At 52.9% G+C, this 25,394-nt stretch overlaps 2 protein-coding genes across 4 annotated transcripts; one reads left to right on the forward strand and one right to left on the reverse strand.

The window, feature by feature from the left end:
- The first annotated feature begins 24 nt into the window (after positions 1–24).
- CHRNB1 (cholinergic receptor nicotinic beta 1 subunit) lies at positions 25–10,816 on the forward strand. Of its 2 annotated transcripts, XM_070773000.1 has the most exons (12): positions 25–138; positions 224–363; positions 939–983; positions 1,462–1,571; positions 1,675–1,783; positions 2,135–2,282; positions 2,736–2,945; positions 5,999–6,222; positions 6,712–6,893; positions 7,244–7,391; positions 8,142–8,319; positions 9,281–10,816. In XM_070773000.1, the coding sequence occupies exons 1-11, from the start codon at positions 78–80 to the stop codon at positions 8,280–8,282; spliced, it is 1,518 nt and encodes a 505-aa protein (XP_070629101.1). In that variant the 5' UTR covers positions 25–77; the 3' UTR covers positions 8,283–8,319; positions 9,281–10,816. The 2 variants fall into 2 exon arrangements, with proteins under 2 accessions (XP_070629101.1, XP_019836861.1); XM_019981302.2 differs by lacking the exon at positions 9,281–10,816 and having other exon boundaries at positions 8,142–9,245.
- On the reverse strand, positions 9,889–25,382 carry ZBTB4 (zinc finger and BTB domain containing 4). 2 transcript variants are annotated; one of them, XM_019980412.2, is made up of 4 exons: positions 25,248–25,382; positions 16,630–16,699; positions 15,124–16,205; positions 9,889–14,449 (listed from the first exon to the last, which is right to left on the reverse strand). In XM_019980412.2, exons 3-4 carry the CDS (start codon positions 16,194–16,196, stop codon positions 12,496–12,498), a joined length of 3,027 nt encoding a protein of 1,008 aa, XP_019835971.2. In that variant the 5' UTR covers positions 16,197–16,205; positions 16,630–16,699; positions 25,248–25,382; the 3' UTR covers positions 9,889–12,495. The 2 variants fall into 2 exon arrangements, with proteins under 2 accessions (XP_019835971.2, XP_070629100.1); XM_070772999.1 differs by lacking the exon at positions 25,248–25,382 and adding an exon at positions 24,667–24,794.
- Positions 25,383–25,394: the final 12 nt, after the last annotated feature.

Below are 25,394 nucleotides of genomic sequence, written 5' to 3' on the forward strand. Positions count from 1 at the left end.
GGGCGCCTCGTCACTTCCCCTGCGCTGGCTGTCCTGGCGACTCACCCAGCGGACTCACTGAGCGACGCGGGCGGGCTATGACCCCAGGGGCGCTGCTTCTGCTCCTGCTGGGGGTGCTGGGGGCGCATCTCGCCCCGGGTAAGTGTGGGCCTCAAAGGGGCAGTGACAGGGCCAGAGGTCGTGGCCGGGCACCAAGGCTTCACTCAGTTCTTTCCTCCTCCAGGCGCCCGCGGCTCGGAGGCGGAGGGCCGACTCCGCGAGAAACTTTTCTCAGGCTATGATAGCACGGTGCGGCCGGCGCGGGAGGTGGGAGACCGTGTCTGGGTCAGCATTGGTCTCACCCTGGCGCAACTCATCAGCCTGGTGAGGGCGCACGCGGGGAGTTGCGTCCGGCCACTAGGCGACTAGGGGCGTGGCTTTAGGCAGGGCGGGACCCAGGGACCACTGGGGGAGGGGTCCGGGGCGAAGCCAGACTAGGAGACTGACGGGATATTAGAGCAGGTTGGGTCGAAATCGGACCAATGGACAAGCTGTGGGCGTGGCTGCTGGACCGACCCGGGTAGAGCCGGGTAAAACGATGATCAGGCCTGTGGGCGGATCTTGAAGTGAAGCTGGAGGCCGCTGGACTGGCCAGAGGGCGGGTCTTGAGGCGGGGTCACAGGCTGGGGCGGAGCTTGGTGCCGGATAGAGTTAATAAACAGCAGATGGAGATTCAGTCCGGTCCCTGTCGGGACTGGTAAATGAATTGGCTGGCCATAAGGACCGCAGGAAATTTGCGAGATAGGGTTTAAATCCACGCAGCTTATAGGAGATGGGGCTTGAACCCAAGAGAGTGCGACTCGGAAAAAGAAGGGAGTTTCCAAGGGGAGTTTGACCTACCGAGCCCCTTATTTCTCTACACTTACATCATATCTACCCTTAAAACTTTTCCCTTCTAGAACGAGAAGGATGAGGAGATGAGCACAAAAGTCTACTTAGACCTGGTACGGAGACCCCCGCAGGGTGGGAAAGGGCGGGCGACCTTGCTGCCTTTACAATTTCCTCGAATGTCCCGCCCAATAAGAATTTTTTTTTTTCATCATGACCTTAGAAAACACATTTGTAACTGAAACAGAAGCTTCAGAAAAGAATTTAGACCCTGCTTTGGGGCCACTCATGTGATTCCTGACCCATTAAAAGAGTCGCTAATTGCGGTTTGAAAATCATTGTTTTAGAGACTAGCTCGTCAACCCCCTCGTTTTTACAAAATGGAAAAACTGGGGCCCGATGCGAGGGAAGGAAAATTAGTTAATGGGGTCCCAAAGAGTGCACATGGAACTGGAATCAGAGCCCAGGCCTCCAGAACCACACCCCATGCCTGCGCGGCTCTCCCTTGCATTCCCTGCCCGGGCTTCCTGCGCACATCCCAAGGCTTCTCCCAGCCTCCAACCCCAGACGGCCCCTCAGCCTCTGCCTCCCTAGGAATGGACTGACTACAGGCTCAGCTGGGACCCTGAGGAGCACGAGGGCATCGATTCACTCCGCATCTCAGCGGAATCCGTGTGGCTACCCGACGTGGTGCTCCTAAACAAGTAGGATGTTCCCAAAGTTTGGGAGACGGGGCAGGGCCTCCGGAGGGGAGCGGCCTCCGGAGGACTGGGCCTGATCCGAGTTGATTTGATTCTTTTCCTACAGTAACGATGGAAATTTTGATGTTGCTCTGGACATCAACGTCGTGGTGTCCTCCGACGGCTCCATGCGCTGGCAGCCCCCGGGCATCTATCGCAGCAGCTGCAGCATCCAGGTCTCCGGGCTCCACCTGGGAAGCTCAAGGCGCTTGTAGAAACCCTCCCTCAGACCTACTCCTCCATTATCCCCATGACCTTCACATCCCTCTTACGCTCTGTTGAGTTTCCTCTTCTCTGTCCACTTTCATTGACTTCCAGTCTTCCTTAGTGACCTTTCTTCCAATGTCCATGGCCTCCCCAAACAACCTTCTGATTTCTCTATGACTCCACTTCTAGGTGATCTCCCTTGGTGGTCTCTAGCTCCTGAGGGGCTGTATCCTCTGACCCCTGTCTGCCCTGTGACCTCCCCAACTCCCCCAGCCCCAACCAGCTCTCTGGCAGCTCTAGTGACTCTCCATTCCATCCAGGTCACCTACTTCCCCTTTGACTGGCAGAACTGCACCATGGTGTTCAGTTCCTATAGCTATGACAGCTCAGAGGTCAGCCTGCAAACTGGCTTGAGTCCTGAGGGGCAGGAGCGGCAGGAAGTGTATATTCATGAAGGGACCTTTATTGGTGAGTGGGCATGACTTCCACATCCATGGGCTTTATGATTTCCAGTTTCTAACAGGCTGATAAACATAATCCATCAACAAGTCCCTGTGAGGTCAGCAAGATAGATATAACTATCTATATTTTGTGGGTATGGAAATTGAGACTCGTTCAAATAGAGATGGGCTGTCCAGCCCAGGGTCTATAGCTAGCCCCTTATTGCCCCTTATTACATAGGTCTCCTCTGCTCTAGGATGTGGTGGAGAAAGCCATATCTGGGAATTTCCTGGCAATCTAGTAGTTAGGACTCTGTGATTTCACTGCTGAGGGCCTGGGTTCAATCCCTGGCTGGGGAACTATGACAAGCAGCATGGAGCAGCCAAAAGAAAAAGAAAGAAAAAAAAAAGCCATATCTGGCACCAACAAAGACATGTCTCATATCTGTCACCTTCTCTTCTCCCCCCTCACCCCACCAAGAGAATGGCCAATGGGAGATTATCCACAAGCCTTCTCGGCTAATTCAGCCTTCAGTGGATCCTAGGGGAGGCGGGGAAGGACGACGTGAAGAAGTCACCTTCTACCTCATCATTCGCCGGAAGCCTCTCTTTTACCTGGTCAACGTCATTGCCCCATGCATCCTCATCACTCTCCTGGCCATCTTTGTCTTCTACCTGCCACCGGATGCAGGTAAGGGGGGGAGGAGCCCCAGCTATCTTACTTACCAATAGCTCAGCTTCTTCCTCTTCACCCATAATACAGGGAAGTTTTTCCTGCCAACTCAGGCCATCAGGAGTTTTGCTTCAGCAATCCTACCTAGGTTTTCCCTTCAAGAAGAGCCTTTGCATCTGCATTCAGGTTTCCCCTCCAACCTCAAGTGCTATCTCCCCTCTGCTGCTCATTTCTCTGCATCTAGTAACTTCTGAACTCTTCCCTTCAGAATCCTAGGATCTCATCCCTGGAACTGCCACTCCTCTGACCTGCAAGCTCCCAGGCTTAGATAACTGTTCCTTTTCTTTTTCCCATTCTTGGCATCCTCTGTCCCCTCACTTGTCAGATGCCTGCTGCTGCTGCTAAGTCACTTCAGTCATGTCCAACTCTCTGTGACCCCATAGACGGCAGCCCACCAGGCTCCCCCGTCCCTGGGATTCTCCAGGCAAGAACACTGGAATGGGTTGCCATTTCCTTCTCCAATGCATGAAAGTGAAAAGTGAAAGTGAAGTCGCTCAGTCGTGTCAGACCTTAGCGACCCCATGGACTGTAGCCCACCAGGCTCCTCCATCCATGGGATTTTCCAGGCAAGAGTACTAGTCCCTAAACCTCCCATCTCCCTAGAAAATAATATCCAACAGTTCTCTGTAATACAGCACAAAGTGCTAACAGAGTAACCTTGGGCAAATTCCTTAATCTCTTAGTGTCCTGATCTGGAACTCGGACACCCACTGTCCCTGTCATGTAGGACTATTTTGAGGATTAACTGAGTTGAGAGAACTATGCAGGGTACTCTGTAAACTTTGTGTAAGTGTATGTAATTTGTTAATTTTGAGCACTTGCTATAAGATAATACAAATAATATGTTTTATATATGTGCGTGCATGTGAAGTCACCTCAGTTGTGTCTGACTCTTTACGACCCTATGGACTGTAGCCCACCAGGCTCCTCCATCCACAGAATGCATATACTAACTCAATTCTAATCTTCGCAACTCTGTGAGGTAGATGCTGAATTGTCTTCCTGTTTCAGAGGAGGATAAAGAGGCTAGGAGCGTTTGTCATTCAGCTGACCTTATAGAGAGAGAGGTGGTATCGCTATTCCAACCCTGGTTAGTACCAGTTTGATTCAGAGACTGATGTCCTAAACTCCGGTATTCAAAACATGCTTTTCCCGGGAGTTCCCTGGTGGCCTAGTGGTTAAGATTCTGGGCTTTCACTGCTGTGGCCCCCAAAACAAAACAAACAAAAAACACATGCTTTCCTTCTCTCTGGAATCAAGTCCTCTCTGTCTAAGGGAAGGAGAATGATGAAGCTCTAGAAACACTTTCACATATAACTTCTTCTTCTTGGAGCAAGGCAAATCTTGGAAACCAATATTATAGAACTAAACTAGAACAGACCATAAATGTTATTTATTTCAATACCTTCCCTGAAGTTCGCAGTACCTGTTGTATGTCACAAGAATAACCAGCCACCTGGCATATTCTTATATACTTTGTTCATTTTTAGATCCTTCAATTTGCTATATAGTTTGTGCTACAGGGGTTGGTTTATTAATTCATGCAACAATATTTGTGGAGCATCTGTAATGTGCAAGACACTGGGAATACATCAGTGAATAAAACAGACAAAAATCCCTACTCTCATGGAGTTTACATTCTAGTGGAAGAGACAGTCTAAGCATAATAAATAAATCCATTGAACAGTATAGTGGAAGAGATCAAAGGACTTCTCTGGTGGTCCAGAAGCTAAGACTCTGACGTCCCAGTGTAGGGGCCCAGGTTTGATACTTGGTTGGGGAACTAGATCCCACATGCTGCAAATAAGAGTTCATATTCCACAACTAAAGATCCCTCATGGTGCAACTAAAAATTTCCACATGCTGCAGCAAAGATCAAAGATCCTTCATGCTGCAACTAAAACCCAGTGCAGCCAAATTAATAAATATTAAAAAAAAAGAAAGAAGAAGAGGTCAAGTCCTAAGAAGGAAAATGAAGTAGGAGAAGGGTTTGGGGAGGATGAGGATGGGAGTAGGGGATGCAAGTTATTTATTTAAAAAATTGTATTGAAGTATAGTTGATTTACAATGTTGTGTTTAATTTCTGTTGTATAGCAAAGTGACTCAGTTATACATATGTATATTCTTTTTCATATTCTTTTCATTATGGCTTATCACAGGGGTTGCAATTTAAAAATAGGCTGGTCAGTGAATGTCTCACTAAAAAGGGAATATCTGATCAATATTAGAACAAAAACTTGAAGGAAGTGAGAGAATGACCACGGTAGATATCTGAGGGAAGAAATTACCAGGAGGAGTTAACAGTGAATGTGAAGACTCTGAGGTGGGAGTATGCCTTGCATATTCAAGAAATAGCCAGTGTAACTGAATCAAGTTAGCAAGAGAGAAGACAGTAGGAGATGAAGTCAGATGAAGTCAGAGAGTTCATGGGAAGACCTTGCTGCAAAGTAGACTTTGGCTTTTATGCTAAAGGAGATGGGAAGCTACTGGAGTGTTATGATCTGATTTACATCTTTAAGGGATCCGTCTGGATGCTCTGTTGAGAACAGTCAGCAGGGGGCAAAGGATGAAGCAAAGAGGAGGCCTTTATAATAACTCAGACCTGAGGTAATGGTGGCTTGTACCAATAAGGTTTGGTATGGGTTGGATATGGGATGAGAGGGACAAGAGCAGAAAATGACTCAAAGGATTTGGCTTGAGCCACAGGAAAGATGGAGTTGTCATTTATGAAATGTGGAAGACTGTGGGGAGAGTCGGCAGTGAGGGAATTAAGTATTGGACATGTTAAGTCTGAGATGTTGGTTGGACACCCAAATGGAGGAGTTAGGAAGGCAAGCGTGGAATTTAGGGGAATAAGTCCAGGTTGGAGGTTTAAATGCAGGAGTCATTTGCTTGCAGTTGGCCCTTCCAAAACCCTGTCTGAGTGGGCTGGAAACATGGTCACTGATTATGCCAGGGAGATCTTCTTCTGACAAAGCCTAACTCTTCCATCTTCCCCTCTGTCCCCCAAGGAGAGAAGATGGGGCTCTCCATCTTTGCCCTGTTGACCCTCACTGTGTTCCTGCTGCTGCTGGCAGACAAAGTACCTGAGACCTCCCTGTCTGTCCCCATCATTATCAAGTACCTCATGTTCACCATGGTCCTCGTCACCTTCTCAGTCATCCTTAGTGTTGTGGTCCTCAACTTGCACCATCGCTCACCCCACACCCACCAAATGCCCCTTTGGGTTCGTCAGGTAAGAAGACCTCCTCCTTCAACCTGTGTTAACTCTCAATCCTAGTATTTGGATTTTTGTCCAGGCTTCACTCCTCTCTCCCATCAGCTTCAACCTTCCCTTTCACAGACCCAAGGGAGACTACAACTTCAACTCCTGGTTGAGTGTCCGAGTGCCAGGGTCTTTGGGTGTTGAAATGTTGCACAATTAATTTTATCCTCACATTATTAACTCTGTGTGGATTCCAGACTCTCTTCATCAATACTGCCCTTTGTGGGGTGGGTCCCATGGAAGCATTCCAAGGGCTAGGTACTTACTATCAGGGTGGGAGCCCTTAGAACTTTTCTTTCCAGTCAGGATGTCTCCTAACCCACTTAAGAACTCTGGGCCCTGTGAGACTCAGGCACGCTTGGCAGGAGTGGGCACGTACCAGGGGGGTGGGTTGTGGCTTCTCTTCTGGTCTCAAGGCCTGAGAACCCCCTCCAACATGCCTGTTCATCTACTCTGCAGATCTTTATCCACAAACTCCCTCTGTACCTGGGTCTGAAGAGGCCCAAACCTGAGAGAGACCAGATGCAGGAGCCACCTTCCATAGCTCCCAGGGATTCTCCAGGAAGTGGCTGGGGTCGGGGAACAGATGAATATTTCATCCGCAAGCCACCAAATGATTTTCTCTTCCCCAAACCCAACAGGTAATACCTACTCTCCATCGCCCACATAAAAGGGAGGGAGAACTACAATTCCCAGAAGACTGTGCGGTGCAGGCGGCCTAAGCTCCCGGAGGTTGTGGTTGAGCATCATGGGAGTTGTAGTATGCCATCTGTTGCCCACTTTGTGGAGAGGTGGGAACTAAAAAGCTTAAGAGGTTAGGAAAAATTGCAGAAGGTTAGAGAGGTCGCCGCCATCGGCGAGAACCGGAGGGGCCCTCTCAGGTTTTGAAACACGGAATTGCGTTGGAGGAGGGAATTGGGGCAGGGGCTAGAGCACCAGCCCAGGCTGTCTTTGCGCCTTGGGCGTGGCCAAACAGTCCCGCCTCTTCCAGGTTCCAGCCTGAACTGTCTGCTCCAGACCTGCGGCGATTTATCGATGGTCCAAACCGGGCTGTGGGTCTCCCTCCTGAGCTACGGGAGGTCGTTTCTTCGATCAGCTACATCGCTCGACAGCTGCAGGAACAGGAAGACCATGACGTGGTATGTCCACCAAGGGTGGACCAGGGCAAGGCCTGGGGGGCCTTGGCTCCACCCGCAAACAGGCTCCTCCCCCAGCACTCGGTGTTATTTTTATTTTTTTAATTATTTATTTGGCTACGTCGGGTCTTAGTTGTGGCATATCGGAGAAGGCAATGGCAACCCACTCCAGTACTCTTGCCTGGAAAATCGCATGGACCGAGGAGCCTGGCAGGCTGCAGTCCATGGGGTTGCTAAGAGTCGGACACGACTGAGTGACTTCACTTTCACTTTTCACTTTCCCGCATTGGAGAAGGAAATGGCAACCCACCCCAGTGTTCTTGCCTGGAGAATCCTAGGGACGGGGGAGCCTGGTGGGCTGCCGTCTATGGACTCGCACAGAGTCGGACACAACTGAAGCGACTTAGCAGCAGTTGTGGCATATGGGATCTTTGGTTGTGGCATGTGGGATTTAGTTCCCTGACCAGGGTTTGAACCCGGGCCCCTTGCATTGGGAGCGTGGTGTCCTAGCCACTGGACCACCAGGGAAGTCCCTTGGGTTTATTTCTGAGTGGAAGTTTGCCTCAATGGGTCCTGTCTTTACTTTCCTTCTTGTTCTTGATTCACATCCATCGCCTGTGGTGGCTCTCTGCTATACTGAGGCCGGCCCTTGTCTCAAAGCTGTGGTGGGAGGACCTGGATGGGGTACAGGGCCCTGAGGCAGCCGTTCCTGGGGGTCCGGACTCAGGAACAGTTTCCTCTGCCTAACCCCAGCTGAAGGAGGACTGGCAATTTGTGGCCATGGTAGTGGACCGCCTCTTCCTATGGACCTTCATCATCTTCACGAGCGTTGGGACCCTCGTCATCTTTCTGGATGCCACGTACCACTTGCCCCCCGCCGACCCTTTTCCTTGAGGCTGGGACGAAGGTGGAGATCCAGATCCTTGGCCAGGTGAATTGAGAGTTTGGCAGGGCTCTTAAGCCCTGTACCTTTCTGCATCTTAACTCCATCACTAGGAGTCCAGTTCTCTCATCATTTCATTTCTAAGGAGGGAGCCTAAATGGGACTAGGCATTTGGGGGACTTGGGCCCACCTGAAATGCACTAACAGTTTATTATTCTTTGGCTTCTTGAGGAAGCTCCGTTGGATGTTAACACCTATGCTGGCAATGAATGGAACAAACGACAAGAACTAGACTGTATGCCTTCTAAGGGCAGAAACTCTGTCTTGTTCACTGTAATATCCCGGGCACCTAGCACAGATCCTAACCTATATAGCAGTTACCTCTGGTTGAATTAATAGGGATTTTTTTTTTTTTCTGTGAGGAAATACACTAAGTAGTAGTGCTGAAGTTTGCATGTTGGTACTAGTGATCATTTTTTGTTTTTGCCTTTCTGCAGTTTATCATATTTTGTAATATGTAATATCTTTAGGATTAAAAAAGAAAAGGTTATTTCTAAAAAGATGCATTTGTAAAGAGGATAAAAAGCACACTTTTAAAACTTCAAGTTCCAGCTTTGGTGCTCAAACTTTGGACAAGCTACTAAACTGCTCTATGCCTCAGTTTCCCCATCTGTAAAATGAAGCTAATATTAACAGTATTTAGAATCTGGCCCCTAGACTGAGCATCATATAAGAAAACAAAAACATTATACATCAGAGTTACACACTGATATGTTTTGTTTGGCTCATGTTGTTGGCCAAAATTTTAAATCTGGTTTGCTTCTTTTAAAATGTAAAACAAACAAAAAAAGACTCTCCTTTGGGGTCATCCTGCCTTCACACCTCAAGGGTGTACTATCCTTTGTTGACCGAATAAAACTCTGAGCTGTAAAAAAATTATAAATAAATTAAAATGTGGATATTTCACAGAGAAATTTGGATTTCTGGCTTCTCTTGAAAATTTTTTAAGGTCTACAGTAACACCAGATCTGATTCCCCTGTTGGCAGCAACCTGCTAGAGCCGATTTGTGGCCGCCCACTCCAGTCAAGGTATTTGTATCAGAATTCCTCAAAGCCCCCACCCACCTAACCATTCTTTTACCTTGCTCATTCCTGAGTAACGCTAGACAAAATACAGCGGAAGGACAGGGGATGAGGAGTTGAAGCTCGTGGAAGGCCAGGAGTGGAACAAGAAAAGTGTCGCTTATGGCCGTCACACATTTTGTGCCTCAGTTTCCTTTCAGTTTGGAGAAAAGGCTGTACCTGGTTGGAGGCATGGCCCTTCTGGGACATGAAGATCATGTGCCCAGCAGGCTGTGTGAACTGGACTGTGTTAATGTTTCTGCCTGGAGGTCAGAGCAAAGTCAGTTTGAGCCCAGTGGCTGCAGCAATTACAGTGAAGGACCTAGGGTCAACAGGCACTCACACCTACTCAGTTGCTGCAAGTTCTTGTCCTAAAGAGGGAAAACAGGGCTAACCTCGTAGGGATCCCTGTGAGATGAGGTTAGCATGTCCCTGTCCAGCCAGACCCACCAGCCACGCCAATAATTGCACCTGGCATCCCACTGCGGAGCACGATTCGTTTGTCTTGTTGGTTTATTGGCCTAGAGAGTTGGACACACACACAAATGCGGAGATAAATATTGGTCAGTTTCTCTAAATCTGGGTCCTCACTACATATAGAGCTAGAGTCTGTAGAATTCTAAATCTTGCGTGCTGTGGCACAGAACCAGTGGCCTTCCCACTCCACCGTCACCCTTCTTCCCAGGGAACATGGGGAAAGAGGGCACAAACTGACAAGACTTGATAATTTTCAAAAGACGAAATTGCAAAATCCCAAATTTCCAACATCTGAAATTCACAAGGTTCAAGTTCCCCAGCTCAGATACATGTATTTTAATCTCCATTTCGCCACAATCTCCTTTGTTGCCCAGAACCACCAAATTCTGGAAACTATTTTCCTAAATCAGATTAAAAAAACAAAAAAACAAAATAAATGTCTACAGTCTCAGTTCTCCCAAAATGTCCATGGTTTTAGAATTTTGACCTGTTGTGAAATTCAATTCCCTGGTCCATCCTCAACCCCTTCCATCTCCTGTGCCGTTCTGCCTCAGAGGAGTGCAGGTTAAGGTTATAGGGGCACTGCCGTTGCACCCGCCCCCTGCCTCCAAGGCCTTCCTCAGTCTCTCTTGTGGTTCCGCTGTGTATATATATATATATTTATATATATAATTTGTGTGTAGATATATATATATGTATTCTTTATTATGTACTTTTTTTTTTTCGCAGTTTTTCTAAAGTGCCAGAAACAAGATTTGTGGGAATTTTTTAGTGATTTTTTTTTTTTCATTTTTCCCTGTTTTAAACTTTTCTCCCCCTTAAAAATTGGAACTCAGTACATTCAGTAGGAAACTCTTCACTCGGACTGCGGCCAAGACCAAGAAAAGTGCAAAGAGACGGAGGAGGAGTGAAGGAGCGACACTCCTCCATGGTTAACATTCAGGGAGCCTGTCGAAAACCTCCCTTTCCGTTTGCTGGGAGGGTGTGAGGAGGCAGGAGGCTGCTCCTGTCCCTCCCGCCAAACCACCTCCCTCCAAAAGCCATGATCTTGCCCTTTCAGCATCAGTTGAGAGGGCAGCCATCTCGGCCCCAAAAAACAGTAGCTGGGAAAAGGACTGCCATTTTGATGATGGCAACTTTTCCCCTTTTTAAACTGCACTCCTCTAATTCCCATTTATCAAATTTGCTCCCCCAAACTGGCTCTCCCCTTGTGAGCTTTTTGTGTGTGTGTGGGGGGTGGTGGTGGGGGAGGTGGGTGGATGGGAAGTGTTCATTCAATCACAGAGTGGGGAGGCCCAGTTATCAGAATTAGGAGTGAACATTTATTCAACTCCACCACTGGAAGGAAACATAGGGACCCCTGACCAGGGTTAACTAGTGCAAATTAGGGATTAGGGACTTACAAGGTCCCTGTACCCCATCCCTAGGTTGGGATCTTTGGGTGTGGGAAACTGAGTCAAAGATGGGGTGTAAGGTGCTATTTTGGAGGGAAAGTTGGTGGGGATACCCCAAAGCCCACCAGGGGAGTAGGATGGTTCCCCAAAAACCATCTGGAGTAATTGGTGAGGGAAGTGATACTGGGGGGAAAGAGGGCTAAGGTAAGGATGGGAGGTCGTGTGCAAATCTCGGGCTTACCTACCCATCCAACCCCCATCATTTTTCTGGCTATTTGGTCTAGTCTGGGAGAAACCATTGGGAAAAAAAACAAGGAGGAAGTAGGACCCCTCCCCCATCCTATATAGAGCTTCTCCTTCCTGGCCCCCAAATCTGGCTTAGCCCAGATGAGGCCATATACAGAGGCAGGAAGAGGTGCAATCCGCTCACCTCTTTCGCCGTGAAGAGTCTGGGGCTTACTAGATTTGAGGGTCAAAGCAGGGCTGAGATTGGTGCTGCCTGGGCTGGGAAAGAACTCAGCCAAGGAACAGATAGGTAGCCCTCCCTCCCACCCCGCTCTTTGACCAGGATGGGAGAGCCATCTCCACAGTCTTGGAGTAGGAGGAGGAATATGGAAGATCCAAAGGCGTAGAAGCCAAGGAAGGCATGGCGTCTTAACGTGAAGGGAACAGGGACACAGAAACCCACCCTTGGGAAGAATGGCATCTGAAGCCCACTCCCAGGTGGGTAAGTGTTGGGTATCACAATGGTCTGGTCCAGGCCCTGGGCCACAAAAGGATGGAATGTGCTAGGAAGCATCTGGGCAAGGGCTTAGAGAAAGCTTCAAGATGCAGGGTGGGGAACATTCGGGGAGAAAGATGGTTTCCCCCTAAGTTTAGGAATCAGGGGGCGGGTTAGACATTCAGAGCTGGTGGGGGCCGTGAGTAGAGATTCATGGAAGTATATTGCTCAGTTGCCCCAAGGGCTTGAGGAGGGATGAGCTGGCCCTGCCCCTCACGGAGGCCATTCCCTGGAGGAGAACTGAGAGGGGAACCACCGAAGACCCCTTCCCAGGTGGTGGGAAAACTACAATCTCACACAAAGCAGCCTGACCCCTGAGCTCCAGAGGCCCCCAGGTCCCTGCACAGGAGTGTGGAGGGGCTCCCAAGGGGCAGGGAGGCCGGGGAGCTGGTAGTGGCGGGGGTTCAGGGAGGGTGGCATCTGGTGAAAGGGGGGATCTGGGTCCAGAGCTCACCCCACATCTCCCTTCTGGGTTCTTTCAACCCCTGCCCTCTCCCCTTCTCCCTTGGGGGCAACCGGTGGAGGAAGAGTTGGGGGTGGTGGGGTTGGGGGGGTAGGGGCTGCTGCTTGAGGATTGACTGCGTAGCCAAAGACCCCTGGTAGGAAGGGAAGGGCCCCCCCACCCTTCTCATCAGGTAGGACCATGTTAAGAGCGACCGGGAGAGCGGCCAGGTTGCTGAAGTTGTAAGGGTAGGCGGCGAGGAGCTGGGGACCATAGACGAGTGGGTAGGGCTCAGGGTAGAAGGTGACTTTGGCAGCTCCCATCGCCTCCATCCGGTCTCCCCCGCCAGCCCCACCTGGCCCCTCACTCCCACCTTTTCCCCTGCCACTGCCTGATTCCCGGCCGCTCCCAATCAGAGCCAGTGGAAATTCCTGCACAGGTGGGTATGCATAGGTGGCCCCTCCTGCCCCCACGGAGGGCTCCTCCCCTCCTGAGATGACAGGGTCCTGGAGCGAGGCAGGCTCAGAAGCTTCCTCAGCAGGAGCACTCCCGCCTCCACCACCTGCCTCCCCGCTGGAGGAAGAGACCTGCATCTCTTGGGGGGCCTCCTCCTTAATCTCCCCGGCTCTGGCACCAGTGCTGCCCTTTGAGTAGGCAATGACAGGCGTGGGGGTGCCCCCGGGTCGCTCGGCGGCGTGCCTCTGCCCATGGCGGCTCAGGGCAGCGGCCGTCTTGCACACCTTGGCGCAGTGAGGGCAGGTGAGGCGGGTGGAGGGCTTCCGTCCAGACCGGGAGCTGTGGGGGCCCCCGCTGTGGGACTCCTGGTGCTTGCGCAGCTTCCTCAGGCTGGCAAATGTCTGGGCACAGTCCTCACAGCGGTGTCTCCTCTCACCACGGGCACGCCCCGTGGGGCCGTCGGCTGCTGGGGTCTCCTCCCAGCTCCTCCGTTCCAGCTTCTGTCTCCAGCGAGGTGGCCGGCGGCTTCTGGGCATCCCGCTGCCCCCGCTGCTAGCCGGGGCCACAGCTCCAGCCTTGCGCTTGGGCTTGTAGGAGTAGTAGGGCCTCCAGAGCTGGTCCTCCCCGCCAGCCTTGGACTCCCCCTGCCCCTCCTCCTCCTCCTCCTCTTCCTCTTCCTCGTCCTCCTCCTCCTCGCTCTCCTCCATCTCCTCGCCGCTTAGCTCCCCGGGACGCAGGTCTGTTTCTGAGATGCGGCGCTTGACAATCGCCTCCTCACCGATTCGCACAGTGATCTGACACAGTGGCGGTGGAGCCTGGAGCTGAGAGGGGCCCCGGCCAGGCCCTGCAGGGGGACCCGCGCCCCCGCCAATCCCGCCAGCTGGCTTGGCCGTGTACGTCAGAGTCCTCGTGGCCCGTGGGTTCCGGCCCTTGGCCTCCTCCATGGCTGTGGCGGGCCCTGCGGCTGTGGCTGGGCTGCCTGCTGTGGCTGGGCTGGTTGGTGCGGCTGCAGGTTCGGGGGGAGGAGGTGGGTACTCACGTTTTTTGGGGGGCCGTGGGGGAGCAGTGTAAGTGATGACTGAGGCGGCTTGGGCCCCCCCTGTGCTGGCCGGCCCACTCCCTGCTCCACCACTGCTGCTGCCCCCATGTACAATGACTGAGGGAGCCGGGTGGGCAAAAGTGATGACAGATGGTGGGGGGCCAGGCTCTGGGGCAGGTGCGGGTCCGGGTGGCGAGCTGGCTGGCATCGCCACAGGGGCCGCTGTGTTGAGGCTTGGAGAGAGGGGGGCCTCGGGGGCTCCCTGGCTGTAGGTCTTGTAGGGCCGCTTGGCCGCCCGCATGGGGAGCAGGCGGTACAGCTTGAGGGTATTGAGCTTGGGCTTATAGCCTCCATTGGGCGTCTTCTCGCTGGCCAGGAGGCTTGGGCTAATGCCGTGGAAGGCTCGCTGGTGGGTCTTCAGGTTATAGTAAGTGACAAAGGTCTCCCAGCAGAAGATGCACTGGTACCTGGGCCAGGGAACAGGGCAGGGACAGAGCCAGTTGAGTCAGGGGCCCTGAGGCTAGGGCCTTAGCTTCCCATTTTCTCTCCTGTCTCCGCTCAGACCTTGAACTGCCCCAGCCATCTGCTCACCCTTCTCTCATGTTGCTTGTCTCACCCCACCAGCTTCAGAAGGGACACCAGTCCTAGTTCAGTGTCCCCCACTGGCTGTGCAATGCCAGGCCTCAGCTGTTCCATCTGTGAATTGGGAATAATCACATACCTTGCCTAACTCCCAAAGCCGCCTTCTGAAGCTCACCTGACAGATGGGGAAGTATCTTATCAACAAGGGTACATTAGAACTGTAGATGGACATGCCTGTGCTTCCTATTGTCCTGCCCCATGAGGCAACTTTCTGTTTCCTCCTTGGCCTTTTCCACATCACCAAGCCAGGACGTGACACCTGGCGGTGCTAAGAAATAAACATCAGTGGGAGGAAACGGGGCTGGAGGGAGGCAGAAGGGTGAGTGACAGAAAACAGATGAGCAGGGGCCAGTGGGTGAGCAGACATCTGAGAATGGCTTTCTGGGCCCCATGCTCTGCCCATTCCCTCCCTTGTCCATGTGGTCCCTAAGTGGACTAGGTCCCATGTGACCTCTCCACCCCCATCCACCCCCAGTCCCCGGCCGTCCAGAGCACTCACCTGCGCTCCCCGGTGTGCCACACCTCGTGTTTGGTTCGGTACTCAGCCAGTGCGAACACCTTCTCGCAGTAGCGGCAGGGGTACTTCCTCCGCCATGAGTGTACGTTGCTGTGCCGCTTTAGGCTGGACAGGGTCACGTAGGAACGCTCACAGGCCGCGCACACATAGAGCACGTGGCCACCCACCACCTTCACCACGTGCTCAGGACCACCTCGGAAGCCTACCGCTGGGGGCAGGGCTGAGGCGTCCACTCCTGCAGGGCCACTGGGGACAGAACCCCTGGCTCCCAGCCCTGCGGACCCCCGAGCGCTGGCCTCCCTCCGGCACTGGGCCTCATGGGTCTGTAGCCGCTTGGGATGGATGAAGCTTTTCCCACATCGGGGGCAGGGGAGGGGCCGCCGGGACAAGGCAGGCTGTGAGTCAGGGCCCTGGGCCTCAGCCCTGTCCCCCTCCCACTCCCCAGCTGGCCTAGGCCCAGGCCCAAAGCTGTCCTCCTCAGGCTGTGAGGTGGCCATGGGAACTGGAGCAGGAGGCACCCAGGCATCACCCCCCTCCCCCAGGCCCTGCAGGCGGGAGATGCCCAGACGCCGTCCCAGAGCACCGATCTCTGCCACAGCTGCCCCGTCCCCTCCACCACCAGGCAATGCCAGCCGGGCACTGTAGATGAAATTGAGGACATCAGAGAAGGCAGCTGCTGGGACCCCAGGCAGCTCCAGGACCCGAGGTGGGGATGAAGCTGAAGGTGAAGCTGGAGAGGGAGAGGAGGAGGAAGAGGAGGAGGAGGAGGAGGAAGAGGAAGAGGAGGAAGAGGAGGAGGAGGAGGCCGCTGTGGTGGTGGTGGGGTTGGGGGCTGAGCCCCCAGTGATGGGTGGGAGGGGCAGTGGAGCTGAAGCCAGCAGTGCCTCTCTGAAGAAGGGACTAGAAGCAGCCAGAACGCTGCGGTGAGCGGGGAACTTGGTATCTCCGGCTATGAGGGTGACGTCACAGAAGAGGCCGCGAAGCCGCTGTTCATTGAGCTGGCGCAGAACGGCGGGCGCATGGGATGGGTCTGTCACCTCTGCTGGGGGTGGCATGGCGCCAGCCTAGATGAAGAAGAGGCCAGGGGAGGGTCTCAGAGGCTGGGCGGAGGGCAGGGGGCTTTCAAGTCAGAGGCGAGCTGGGCGGGGGTTGGAGGCTGTTGGCCAGAGGCTGGTGGAAGGCTGACTGACTTCTGATCATGGAAGTTAGGGGTTAACCTTAGCCACCCCACGTCCGGCCAGTGTCAGACATCTGGGGCTGAAAGAGGCCAGGGATTCCTCAGGTCTTGATGAAGGTCAGGGGTCAAGACTTCCAAGTCACAGACTAACGGGGGGAGCAATGGACACCTCTCTCCCACTGGGAGGGGGTGGGAGCCCCCACAGCTGATGGCCATTTCCCAGGCCTCCTCAGCCTGGAGGATATGGCTGCTTTGCTCGCCTGCAGCCTCAGGCCCAGTCTCCCTCCCAGCAGACCTCTCACCCGTCTCACCTGAGAGCACAGCCAACATGGAGTGGAGCGGAAGTGGCTCAGCAAGTCCCTTCTGCCGTGCTTCTTCCCTCTGTGGAGAAACAGAAACTGTGTCCTTGGGAAGGGAACTGGGCGGGAGGCTGACCCAGGAGATGGGGAGTGGTGCCGCATGCAGGGTCAGAGAGGCCTGGGCAGCTCTAGAGACCCTGACCCTCCTGGGAACCAATCAGGTTACTTGCTCAGTGGCCTCTAATCGGACCTAGGATGTCACAGATTATTGCAAAGCCTGTTCTGCTGGCCCCCAGAAGTACAGGAATAAGATAATTTTCATATTCCCAATTTGCCTCAAAACAATCCAGCAACATCAGTTCAATCCTGTAGGTCCAGGGAAGCCTGCTGATCAGTCTCAAGTCCCTTGAGCCTAATCTTTGGGACTCAAAAGGAAATCAAAGATTTGCATGTTGTCCTTTATTATAACAGTCTTATTTACATATCAAAATAGATTTGTTTGACCTTTTTCATTGGACCAAGCTGCTAGATATTCAAATTAGCAGAGGACTTCGTCACATAAATCTTAGAGAGGGTTTCTAGGTGCCAGGGGACCACTGAAGACCACCGTCTCGAGCACACGCGCCAGCTTGCTCCAATCTCTGGAAAGGCCACCAGACTGGAAGTGAGGAAGCTTGGGTCCCCCTCCTTACTCTGAGAGGTGGCGGCTTTGGGCCTTTGGCTTAAAAAAAAGTGGGGGTGGAACGGGGAACACAACCCCTACCTCACCTCTTGCTGGGAGTCTTATCCAAAAGGAATAGCAGGTAACCCAAATGTGAGCCATGGCAGTCACTGCCCACAAGGCAACTCACAGACTCAGCTTTGGGGGCTCAATTTTCAGTTGAAGATCTCAGTTCCAGAGCCATAGAGTAACTTAGCCAAAGACACACAGAGCTGGTCATGACAGGTGGGGCCTGTTCACAGAGCCAGGCCTGCTGATCTGAGGGCAGAGCTCTCAGCCCCTCTTGTCCACCCTCCACAAAGCCTGGGGGGCCTCCCCTTCCACACGCCCGGGGTCACACATGACCTCCAAGGTGTCCTGCGTCAGGAGTTTCTCATGCAATTCCCACCCCACCCCCCAAAAATGCTCTCTTCCTATTTATTACTCATACTGTCTGGACTAAGACGCCTTCTCTCTTCAGCCAAAAGGCGGCCCTCAGTCCTCTCCTGGAGGAGGAGGTAAACAGGGATGAGAATCAAAGTTTCTCATAGCCCCGAGTGCCAGGCACACACCTAAGTCGAGTGCTACCCCATCAGTTGATGGACTGCAGGTGGGTCAGGAATCCAGGGGAAGGATTCCTGGGCTGGTGTTCACATCTGTTTGCAAAATGGGGAAAGAGAACAAGGTCTCTTCCTCCCTTTGGTGACAACCACCAGCCAACAGGGACCCCCAAGAGTCAGTGCTTCACTGGTATTACCTCATTTGCTCCTCATCACCACCCTAAAATGTAGCAGTTAGCTTCACTTTAAGTGACAGGCAGGGATTTCCCTGGTGGGGCAGTGGATGGGAATCCGCCTGCCAACACAGGGGACACAGGTTCAATCTCTGGTTTGGGAAGACCTCACATGCCAAGGAGCAATTAAGCCCAAACACCCTAGAGCCTGTGCTCTACAAGAGAAGCCACCGCAATGAGAAGCCTGTGCACCGTAAGGAAAAGTAGCCCCCGCTTGCCGCAACTAGAGATATATGAGATCAGTTAGTCGCAGGGCTGGGATCTGTTTGGCTCCAAAGCCTTCATTCTTGGTTATACCACATCAGGATGAAAGAGATGTTTATGGCTGTGATTCTGTGATATAATAAGAAATTAAGTTGACCCTCGAACAACACGGGTTTGAACGGCGTAGGTTCACTTCTATGTGGATTTTTTTTTCAATAGTAAATACTACAGTACTACAAGATCTGAGATTGGTTGAATCTGAGCACGCACAAGAACCTTGGATATGGACGGCTGACTGTAAGGCTATACTTAGATTTTCCACTGGGTAGAGTGTCCGTGCCCCTAACCCCTACATTGTTTAAGGGTCAGGTATAATATATTTGGTCCTGGTCTCCATTCTTTTTATTAAAAAATATATATATATTTGGCTTTGCTGGGTCTTAGTTGCGGCATTTGGAATCTTTTAGGTGCAGCTTGTGGGATCTAGTTCCCTGACCAGGGATCAAACCTGGGTCCCCTGCACTGAGAGTGTGAAATCTTAGTCACTGGACCGCCAGGAAGTCCCCTCTGTTCCCATTCTTGACACAGAGCTCCTAAAACTCGTGTAATTTCCCAAGTGATAGGAGCATTGTTGTTTAGTTGCTCAGTCGTATCTCTTTGTGGCCCCATGAACTGTAGCCCGCCAGGCCCCTCTGTTCATGGGGTTTTCCAGGCAAGAGTATTAGACTGCCATTTCCTTCTCCAGATGGGGGTGCTAGGGGCATTTATTCTAACATTCGACCTCAGTTCCTAACACCAAGCTCCTAAACTAAACCCCTTGGAATTTCCTGGGTGACAGGAGTGTCTCTTGTTCTAAAGAGGTGACTCTCCATGGAGTCCTGGATGGGGGCTGGTCACTGGAAAGGCCAGGCCATGATGAGAAGTTTGGAACTTTCAGCCCCAGCTCCCATTGCCTCTGGGGAGAGGAGAGGGCCTGGAGACTGATCGTGCCTATGTGATGAGGCCTTCATAAAAACCCCTCAACTATGGGGTTCAGAGAGCTTCCAGTTCCTAAACACATCTCCATGGTGAGAGGGTGGCACAGCCTAGCTTTGTGGAGACAGAAGCTCCTGCACTCAGGACTCATCCAGACCTCTTCATCTGGCTATTATCATATCCTTTATTATATGATAAACCAACAAACACAAGTATTTCCCTCAGTTCTATAAGCCATCCTAGCAAATTATCAAAGCTGAGGAGGCAGGTTGTGAGAAAGTCTGATTCTTGCTGGTCAGTCAGAAGTACAGGAGGTTTGGGGAATTCCCTGGTGGTCCAGTGGTTAGGACTCTGAGCTTCCACTGCAGCGGACATGAGTTCAATCCCTGGTCTGGAAACTAAGATCCCACACACAGCGTGGTGTGGCCAAAAAAAAGTTAATAAAAATTTTAAAAAGCTGTAAAAAAAAAAAAAAGTACAGGAGGTCTGGGCTTACAAACTGCTATCTGAAGTGGGGGCAATCTTGTGGGACTGAGCCCTCAACCTGTGGAATCTGATGCTATCTCCAGGCAGATAATATCAGAATTGAATTGAATTTTAGGACACACAGCTAGTGTCAGAGAATTGGCCAGTGTGGGGGAAGAAACTCCACACGTTTGGTGTCAGAAGTGTTGTGAGTAGAGTGTATGGGATAACAGTTCTGTTTTTCTTGAAACAGAACCCACTAGGGCTCCCCACCAGCCCATCTAGGATCTTTGCAAAAATTAGAGGAAGGGGAAAAAATAGAGGAAAGGCCTCTTCAAGGTAGCAGCTCTGCACAGGTGAGCAAAGAAAAGGTTTGATTCCAGCTCCTACTCACCCTTTGGCCAGGCCTGGCCACTTGCACAACCAAATGGGCTTGGTTTCTACCCAGGCGTGGCTGTGTGCTGACTGCCAAGATATATGGACAAGGCCTGTCCAGGCTTTTTCAGAACCACAGCGGTCCAAGGCTGTCCTGGCCCTTGGAGATCACCTAGAACCATCAACGTCATGATACTTGGAGCTGCCGTTGAGATAAACATTGTGTCAAATCTGGCACTAAGCATTTTATCTGCATCATCTCATTTCAGCACTCAAAAGGACCACAGGGAGGCAGGGGCTAGTATCAACCCCATTGTACATATGAGGAAACGGAGGCTTTAAATACTCTAGATGCCACACTTGCAGGCAGAGAGAATGTAGTGGTGGGGTGACTTGTCCCTGGACTCTCTACTAACCAAACGGGGTCTGGATCTGGCTCTCCTGAGTTCAACTGCCCCACCACTGGCCGCTGCCCTGCCGGGGTTATACGAGGTGGAACAGACGACACTGGTTATGGGACCCTGGGCAAATTATTTCACCTCTCGGTATGTCGGTTTCCTTGTCTATAAGCTGGGGATAATGAAGTGAGCCCATTACGTAGAGCTGTAGAGAATAAACAAGCTGATGACCGGCTGTACCTAGAAGAGTGCTGGGCATGCAGCAGATGCTCAGGAAGTGCTAGCTCTTATTATCATCTTGGAACTCAGTCCCGGAAAATGGTGGGGGGAAGTGGTGAAGAAAAGGGGCAGAAATCAGGCTTCATGGTAGGTCTGATGGCTCTGTGGTTTTAGTTTTTTTATTTGTTTTTACCGTTTCTCTACTCTTAACTGGTTGTGTGATCTCAGAGGTGTGACTGAGGTGGGGATGTGAGCACCACCACCAGATACCTTCCACCTCCAGCTGTTCCCTGTGCCTGGAACATTCTCTCCTCAGGCAGCCTCACGCCTTGCTATCCCACCTCCTTTCAGCTTTGACTCAAAAGTCACCCCCAAGGCCCTCCCTGGCTGCCCTGTACCTCCCCAAGCTTCCTATCCCCCTTCCCTACTTTATTTTCCTTCTTGGCATTTACTAAGACTACTGCTCTTTCATCTCTAGAAGGCAAGCTCCAGGGGACGGATGGATTTTTGTCTGCTTTGTCCGCTGCTCCGTCCAGTACTTAGAACATTGCCTGATACATGGTAGGAGGATTCAAAACATTTTGGGTAAATGAATGAACCTGCTTTCTTAAAGCCTGCCTGGACTGTGCCCACCTTTAGGAAGGACACCATCCTCAGGCCAGGACTGAGTTGGCCAGGAGCTGGGGTGGCGAGTGTAACTTGACCGCTTCGGGGGCACTCGTGTTCTGCCTAATACACCTCCAGGGCTTTATTTTTGATTTATCTATGTTTTTTACTCCCAGGGCTTTACATGCATTGCCTCATTTAATGGTTTCCTCAGCCACTCCAAGTTGGCATTTACATTATCCCAGTTTTACATGTGAGGAAACTGAGGCTCATAGAGGGATTTACCTTGCTCAAGGTCACACAGCTTGTGAACAGCAGGGTCAGAATTCACATCCAGGCCCATGTGAACCCAGATGCTGGGTCCTCCCCTCTGCCACACTACCATGTCCTGCCTTAAGGGGGCTAGGGCCAGCTAGCAGGCTGCCAGAACCATCACACACACACACACACACACACACACACACACAGGAGCTCATGTGCTAAAGGCTAACTGTGTCAAGTCTGACTCCTCCCTTGCCCTTGCTCCCCACGTCTAGCCGTCACTGAGTCTGGTCAGATCTGCGGCCTAGCTTGGGAATGGCTCTGGAAGCTTTCCCTCTACCCTACCTCTGGCCCCCAAACTAGCTCAAGGCCTTGTTAACAGTCTCATGGTTCAAGGCCAGGGCTTGCAGCTAGTCCCCTGCTTCCGGTCTTAGCACCTACCATCCAGGCTTCCTCTCACTGAGAATCAACAGCCCCGAAGCAGCTCAGGCATTGTCACTCCTGGGCTCTGAACCCCTCTCTAGCCTCCACTCCATAATAAAGCTCAAATTCAGCAGCTGGGCATTCAAGTGTCCAGTCCCCATCTTCCTCTCTCCTCTTGCCTGGAGTGAATCTCCCCTCCAGTTTCTGGTGTGCTCTCCAGCCTCAGCACTCCCACACCTCCAGGCTTCTGCCTATGCTGGTTCTCCTGCCAGAAATAAAAACTTTGCCCAGCCTCTTCTCCAAATACCTCCAAAATGTTGAAATTGACCTCAAATGCCACCTCTGTCTTGGTCCTCCCTGACTCTCAGAACAAGGACAATCTCTCCTTCACCCACTTCATCAACATTTTGTGCCCGTGTGGCCAGTACCCAGCAGCAGATGCTAAGTTCTCCCTCCCAGGCAGGGACTCCCTGAATCACTGTTGAAACATACCAGTCTTCTGAAATGAATTATTGCAGGTGTTAAGTTCTGCAGAAATTGGGCAGAAGTGTGTGTATGTATGTGGAGGGGGATGCATGGAGAAGCCCACCACAAGCAGCAGGGGACAGCATATAAGAGCCCAGGATCTGGAGTCAGATTGCCTGGGTTCAAATCCAGCTTTACCTCTTATTAGCTAAATGGCTTTGTGCATATGACTTCTCTGGACCTTGGCTGTCTCATCTGAGAAAGGGAAGTAATTAGAACTCCCACTTTCATCCAGCATTGGAAAAACTAAATGAGTGATCATATGTAAAAGCATTAAGAACAGTGCCTAGTACACAGTAAGTGTTCAATAGGTGTTTCCTGCTGTTATTATTAACCAAGCCCCAAGAAGGGGCTCAGTGCTGGCAGAGGGCTGACAGTGGCTGGCATGGGCATAGTCCCCAAAGTGTAGCTACTTTCCAGGTATGCTTCCCAATGTGCTACGTACCTACAGCCCTGTTGGAAGACGGACAGGGAAGGTGATTAGCCCCATTTTACAGATGAGGAACTGAGGGTCACTTAGGGAAAGTGCTGGCGAGGAAGTGGTAGGGCCTGAACTCCTCTGTTCTCATCTAGGCCTCCTTCCCCTCCACCAGGCCATGGTGCACCTGTTGTGCAGGCCTGACACAGCAGCCAGCACGCCCCCGGGCAGGGGGCCTAGCCATAGCGTCCACCCAGCCCCCACACACATGCCCCCTCCAAGCCAGGCCAGGCCAGACCACAGGGTGTGCACACTTGGAACAAACAGACACACATACACACGCCCCTACAGAAGGGCCAGGGCCCCAAAGGTGAGGAAAACCTGTTCTGAGGAATCTGCCTAGCGAGCAAATTCCGTTTCCAGACCCTTCCACAGTCGCAGGAGTGGCCTAATGTGCGTCACAGAAGAGATGGAAAAGCAGAGATACCAGCAAGGGGGACAGAGAGAGGGTGAAGCAGGAGGAGGAGACTGAAAACTTCGTGTTTCTTTTTTCCATTTCAGTGACAAGAGTCACACCCGGCCTTTACGTAAACATGGCCAAGGAGCCACTCTGTCCAAACTGAGTTTCCTTGCAGCCGCCAGGCCTCTCCTCCTGGTGACCCTGACACGCTGGGCGGGCCGGCAAGGGGCAAGCACGCAGACCCTGCACGGACTAGCCGGGCCACCCGACAACACCCAGGCCTCCCGCCTGCTGCCCTTGCTCTGCCCCATATTTATCTCCCCGCCTTCTTCATAACACATACCCAGAGCGGCCCCACACAGCCACTTCAACACGCAGGAGCAGGCACGCACACACAGCTCGCGGTTGATCTCCAGAGTCTGAGGCCCACATTGCCCTTGTCACGCCACCTCCCTCCCCACAACTGTTTTCTGACCAGCTTGCCTCCCGGCCCAACAGCACGAAAGGCTCCCACAAACAACGTCACAAAAGAATCCCGTAGGGAATGTTGCAAACACACAACCTTCCCCTCGCTCGGCTGCCCATGATCCCATAAACACAACCTGCACATTCCACCCAGAACCCCAGACACCAGTACCAGCTGCCCCACGGGTACCTGAGACACACCCTGGGGGTTCTCATTTCCCACGGGGCCTGCAGGACCCGAGTTCTAGATATGCACCCCCCCCTTCCATGCCACCCGATCGTCACACGGACCCACAAACCCATCCAGTAGGCCATCTTCGCCAAGACTGGACCACACCTCAGCAGGGCCGCAGAAACCGGACCGGACCCAACGCCTTCTGACTCAAGGGTACACAACTGCCCCCTCCAACTGAGCACACACACCCAGCACTTGGGTGCCCTCCACAGCACTTACCCGTCACCAGCTCTGCAGAAAACAACAGTTCACAAATAGTTCATGTGTGCAGGACCAGACACATATGTGCAAGAAAACACACCCCGATATGAAACATACCTAAAACCCCACACCTAACAAACTCCGCAGGTATTGTGCGCAGCTTCAAATGCGGACCTGTCACCCAGAGCCACAGGGCCACATCTTGTCATTCTGCCTCCCAACACTGGATACCCTTCCATCTGGCTTTGTGTCCCCATGGCCTGGGAGGGCCCTGCTGGACCCCTGGCTACCAGACCAGCAAACAGTGGTGATCAGGAGAGGTTTACCTTGCCCCACAACACAGCAGGAGACACACAAGCTCCAGGACTCGCAGCCACAACCCTGCCCCGACGGCGCAGCGGCTCCCCGGCCCCTGTTCGCCCTGCGCACCCCGCACACCCCAACTCTGGGGCGCTCGGCGGCCCACCCCTCCCCCCTTCTGCCTGGCTCCTACGCCATCGCCCTCCCAGCAGCTTGCAGCGCCGGCCCGGGCTCACACCAGCCCCACCCCACCCCCAACCTGCCCCACGGGGGGAGGGGGACACCGGGCTGCAGAATTAACCCTTCAAGTGAGGAGTGAGCGCGGCCCTTTCCACGGCCCCAGGCGATCGCACCCCCCGCCTCCCACCCCGACCGCCGCCGAGTCGGACGCCGTACCCGGGCCCCCTTAGTCGCCCCCCAGCGCCCTGCGCGCCTGGAGGCGGGGCCAGACTCAGCCCCCGACCCCTGAGCCCCCAGGTCAACCCCAAAGGGGAGCGGTCGCGGCTCGGGGCGCGGCCCGGGCCCCCGCGGTACCGGGCAGCGGGGAGGGGGCCCGGCTGTTGGCTCCGGTCCGCCCTGGCCCTGCCCGGTTCGCCCTGGGGCCCACCTGACTGCGATGGCGCCGTGTCCGCCAGGCCCGGCTCATCACCGTGGCCGCCCCCGGCCGCTCCGGTTTCGCCCGCCTCCAGCTCCGGCTCCGGCTCCGGCCCCGGCCCCCCCCAGCGCCCGGCCCCGGCCCGTCCCCGCCGCCGCC

The sequence above is a fragment of the Bos indicus genome, chromosome 19, assembly GCF_029378745.1.
Source record: "Bos indicus isolate NIAB-ARS_2022 breed Sahiwal x Tharparkar chromosome 19, NIAB-ARS_B.indTharparkar_mat_pri_1.0, whole genome shotgun sequence".
NCBI lineage: Eukaryota > Metazoa > Chordata > Mammalia > Artiodactyla > Bovidae > Bos > Bos indicus.

Excerpts from the sequence above, each read along its gene's own strand:
- CHRNB1 (XM_070773000.1), top strand. The coding sequence starts at position 78 with ATGACCCCAGGGGCGCTGCTTCTGCTCCTGCTGGGGGTGCTGGGGGCG. Across the intron at positions 139-223 it reads GGGGGCGCATCTCGCCCCGG|GCGCCCGCGGCTCGGAGGCG; the intron begins GTAAGTGTGGGC and ends TTCCTCCTCCAG. Across the intron at positions 6,894-7,243 it reads CTCTTCCCCAAACCCAACAG|GTTCCAGCCTGAACTGTCTG; the intron begins GTAATACCTACT and ends CGCCTCTTCCAG.
- ZBTB4 (XM_019980412.2), bottom strand. The coding sequence starts at position 16,196 with ATGCCACCCCCAGCAGAGGTGACAGACCCATCCCATGCGCCCGCCGTT. Across the intron at positions 14,450-15,123 it reads TGGCACACCGGGGAGCGCAG|GTACCAGTGCATCTTCTGCT; the intron begins GTGAGTGCTCTG and ends TCCCTGGCCCAG.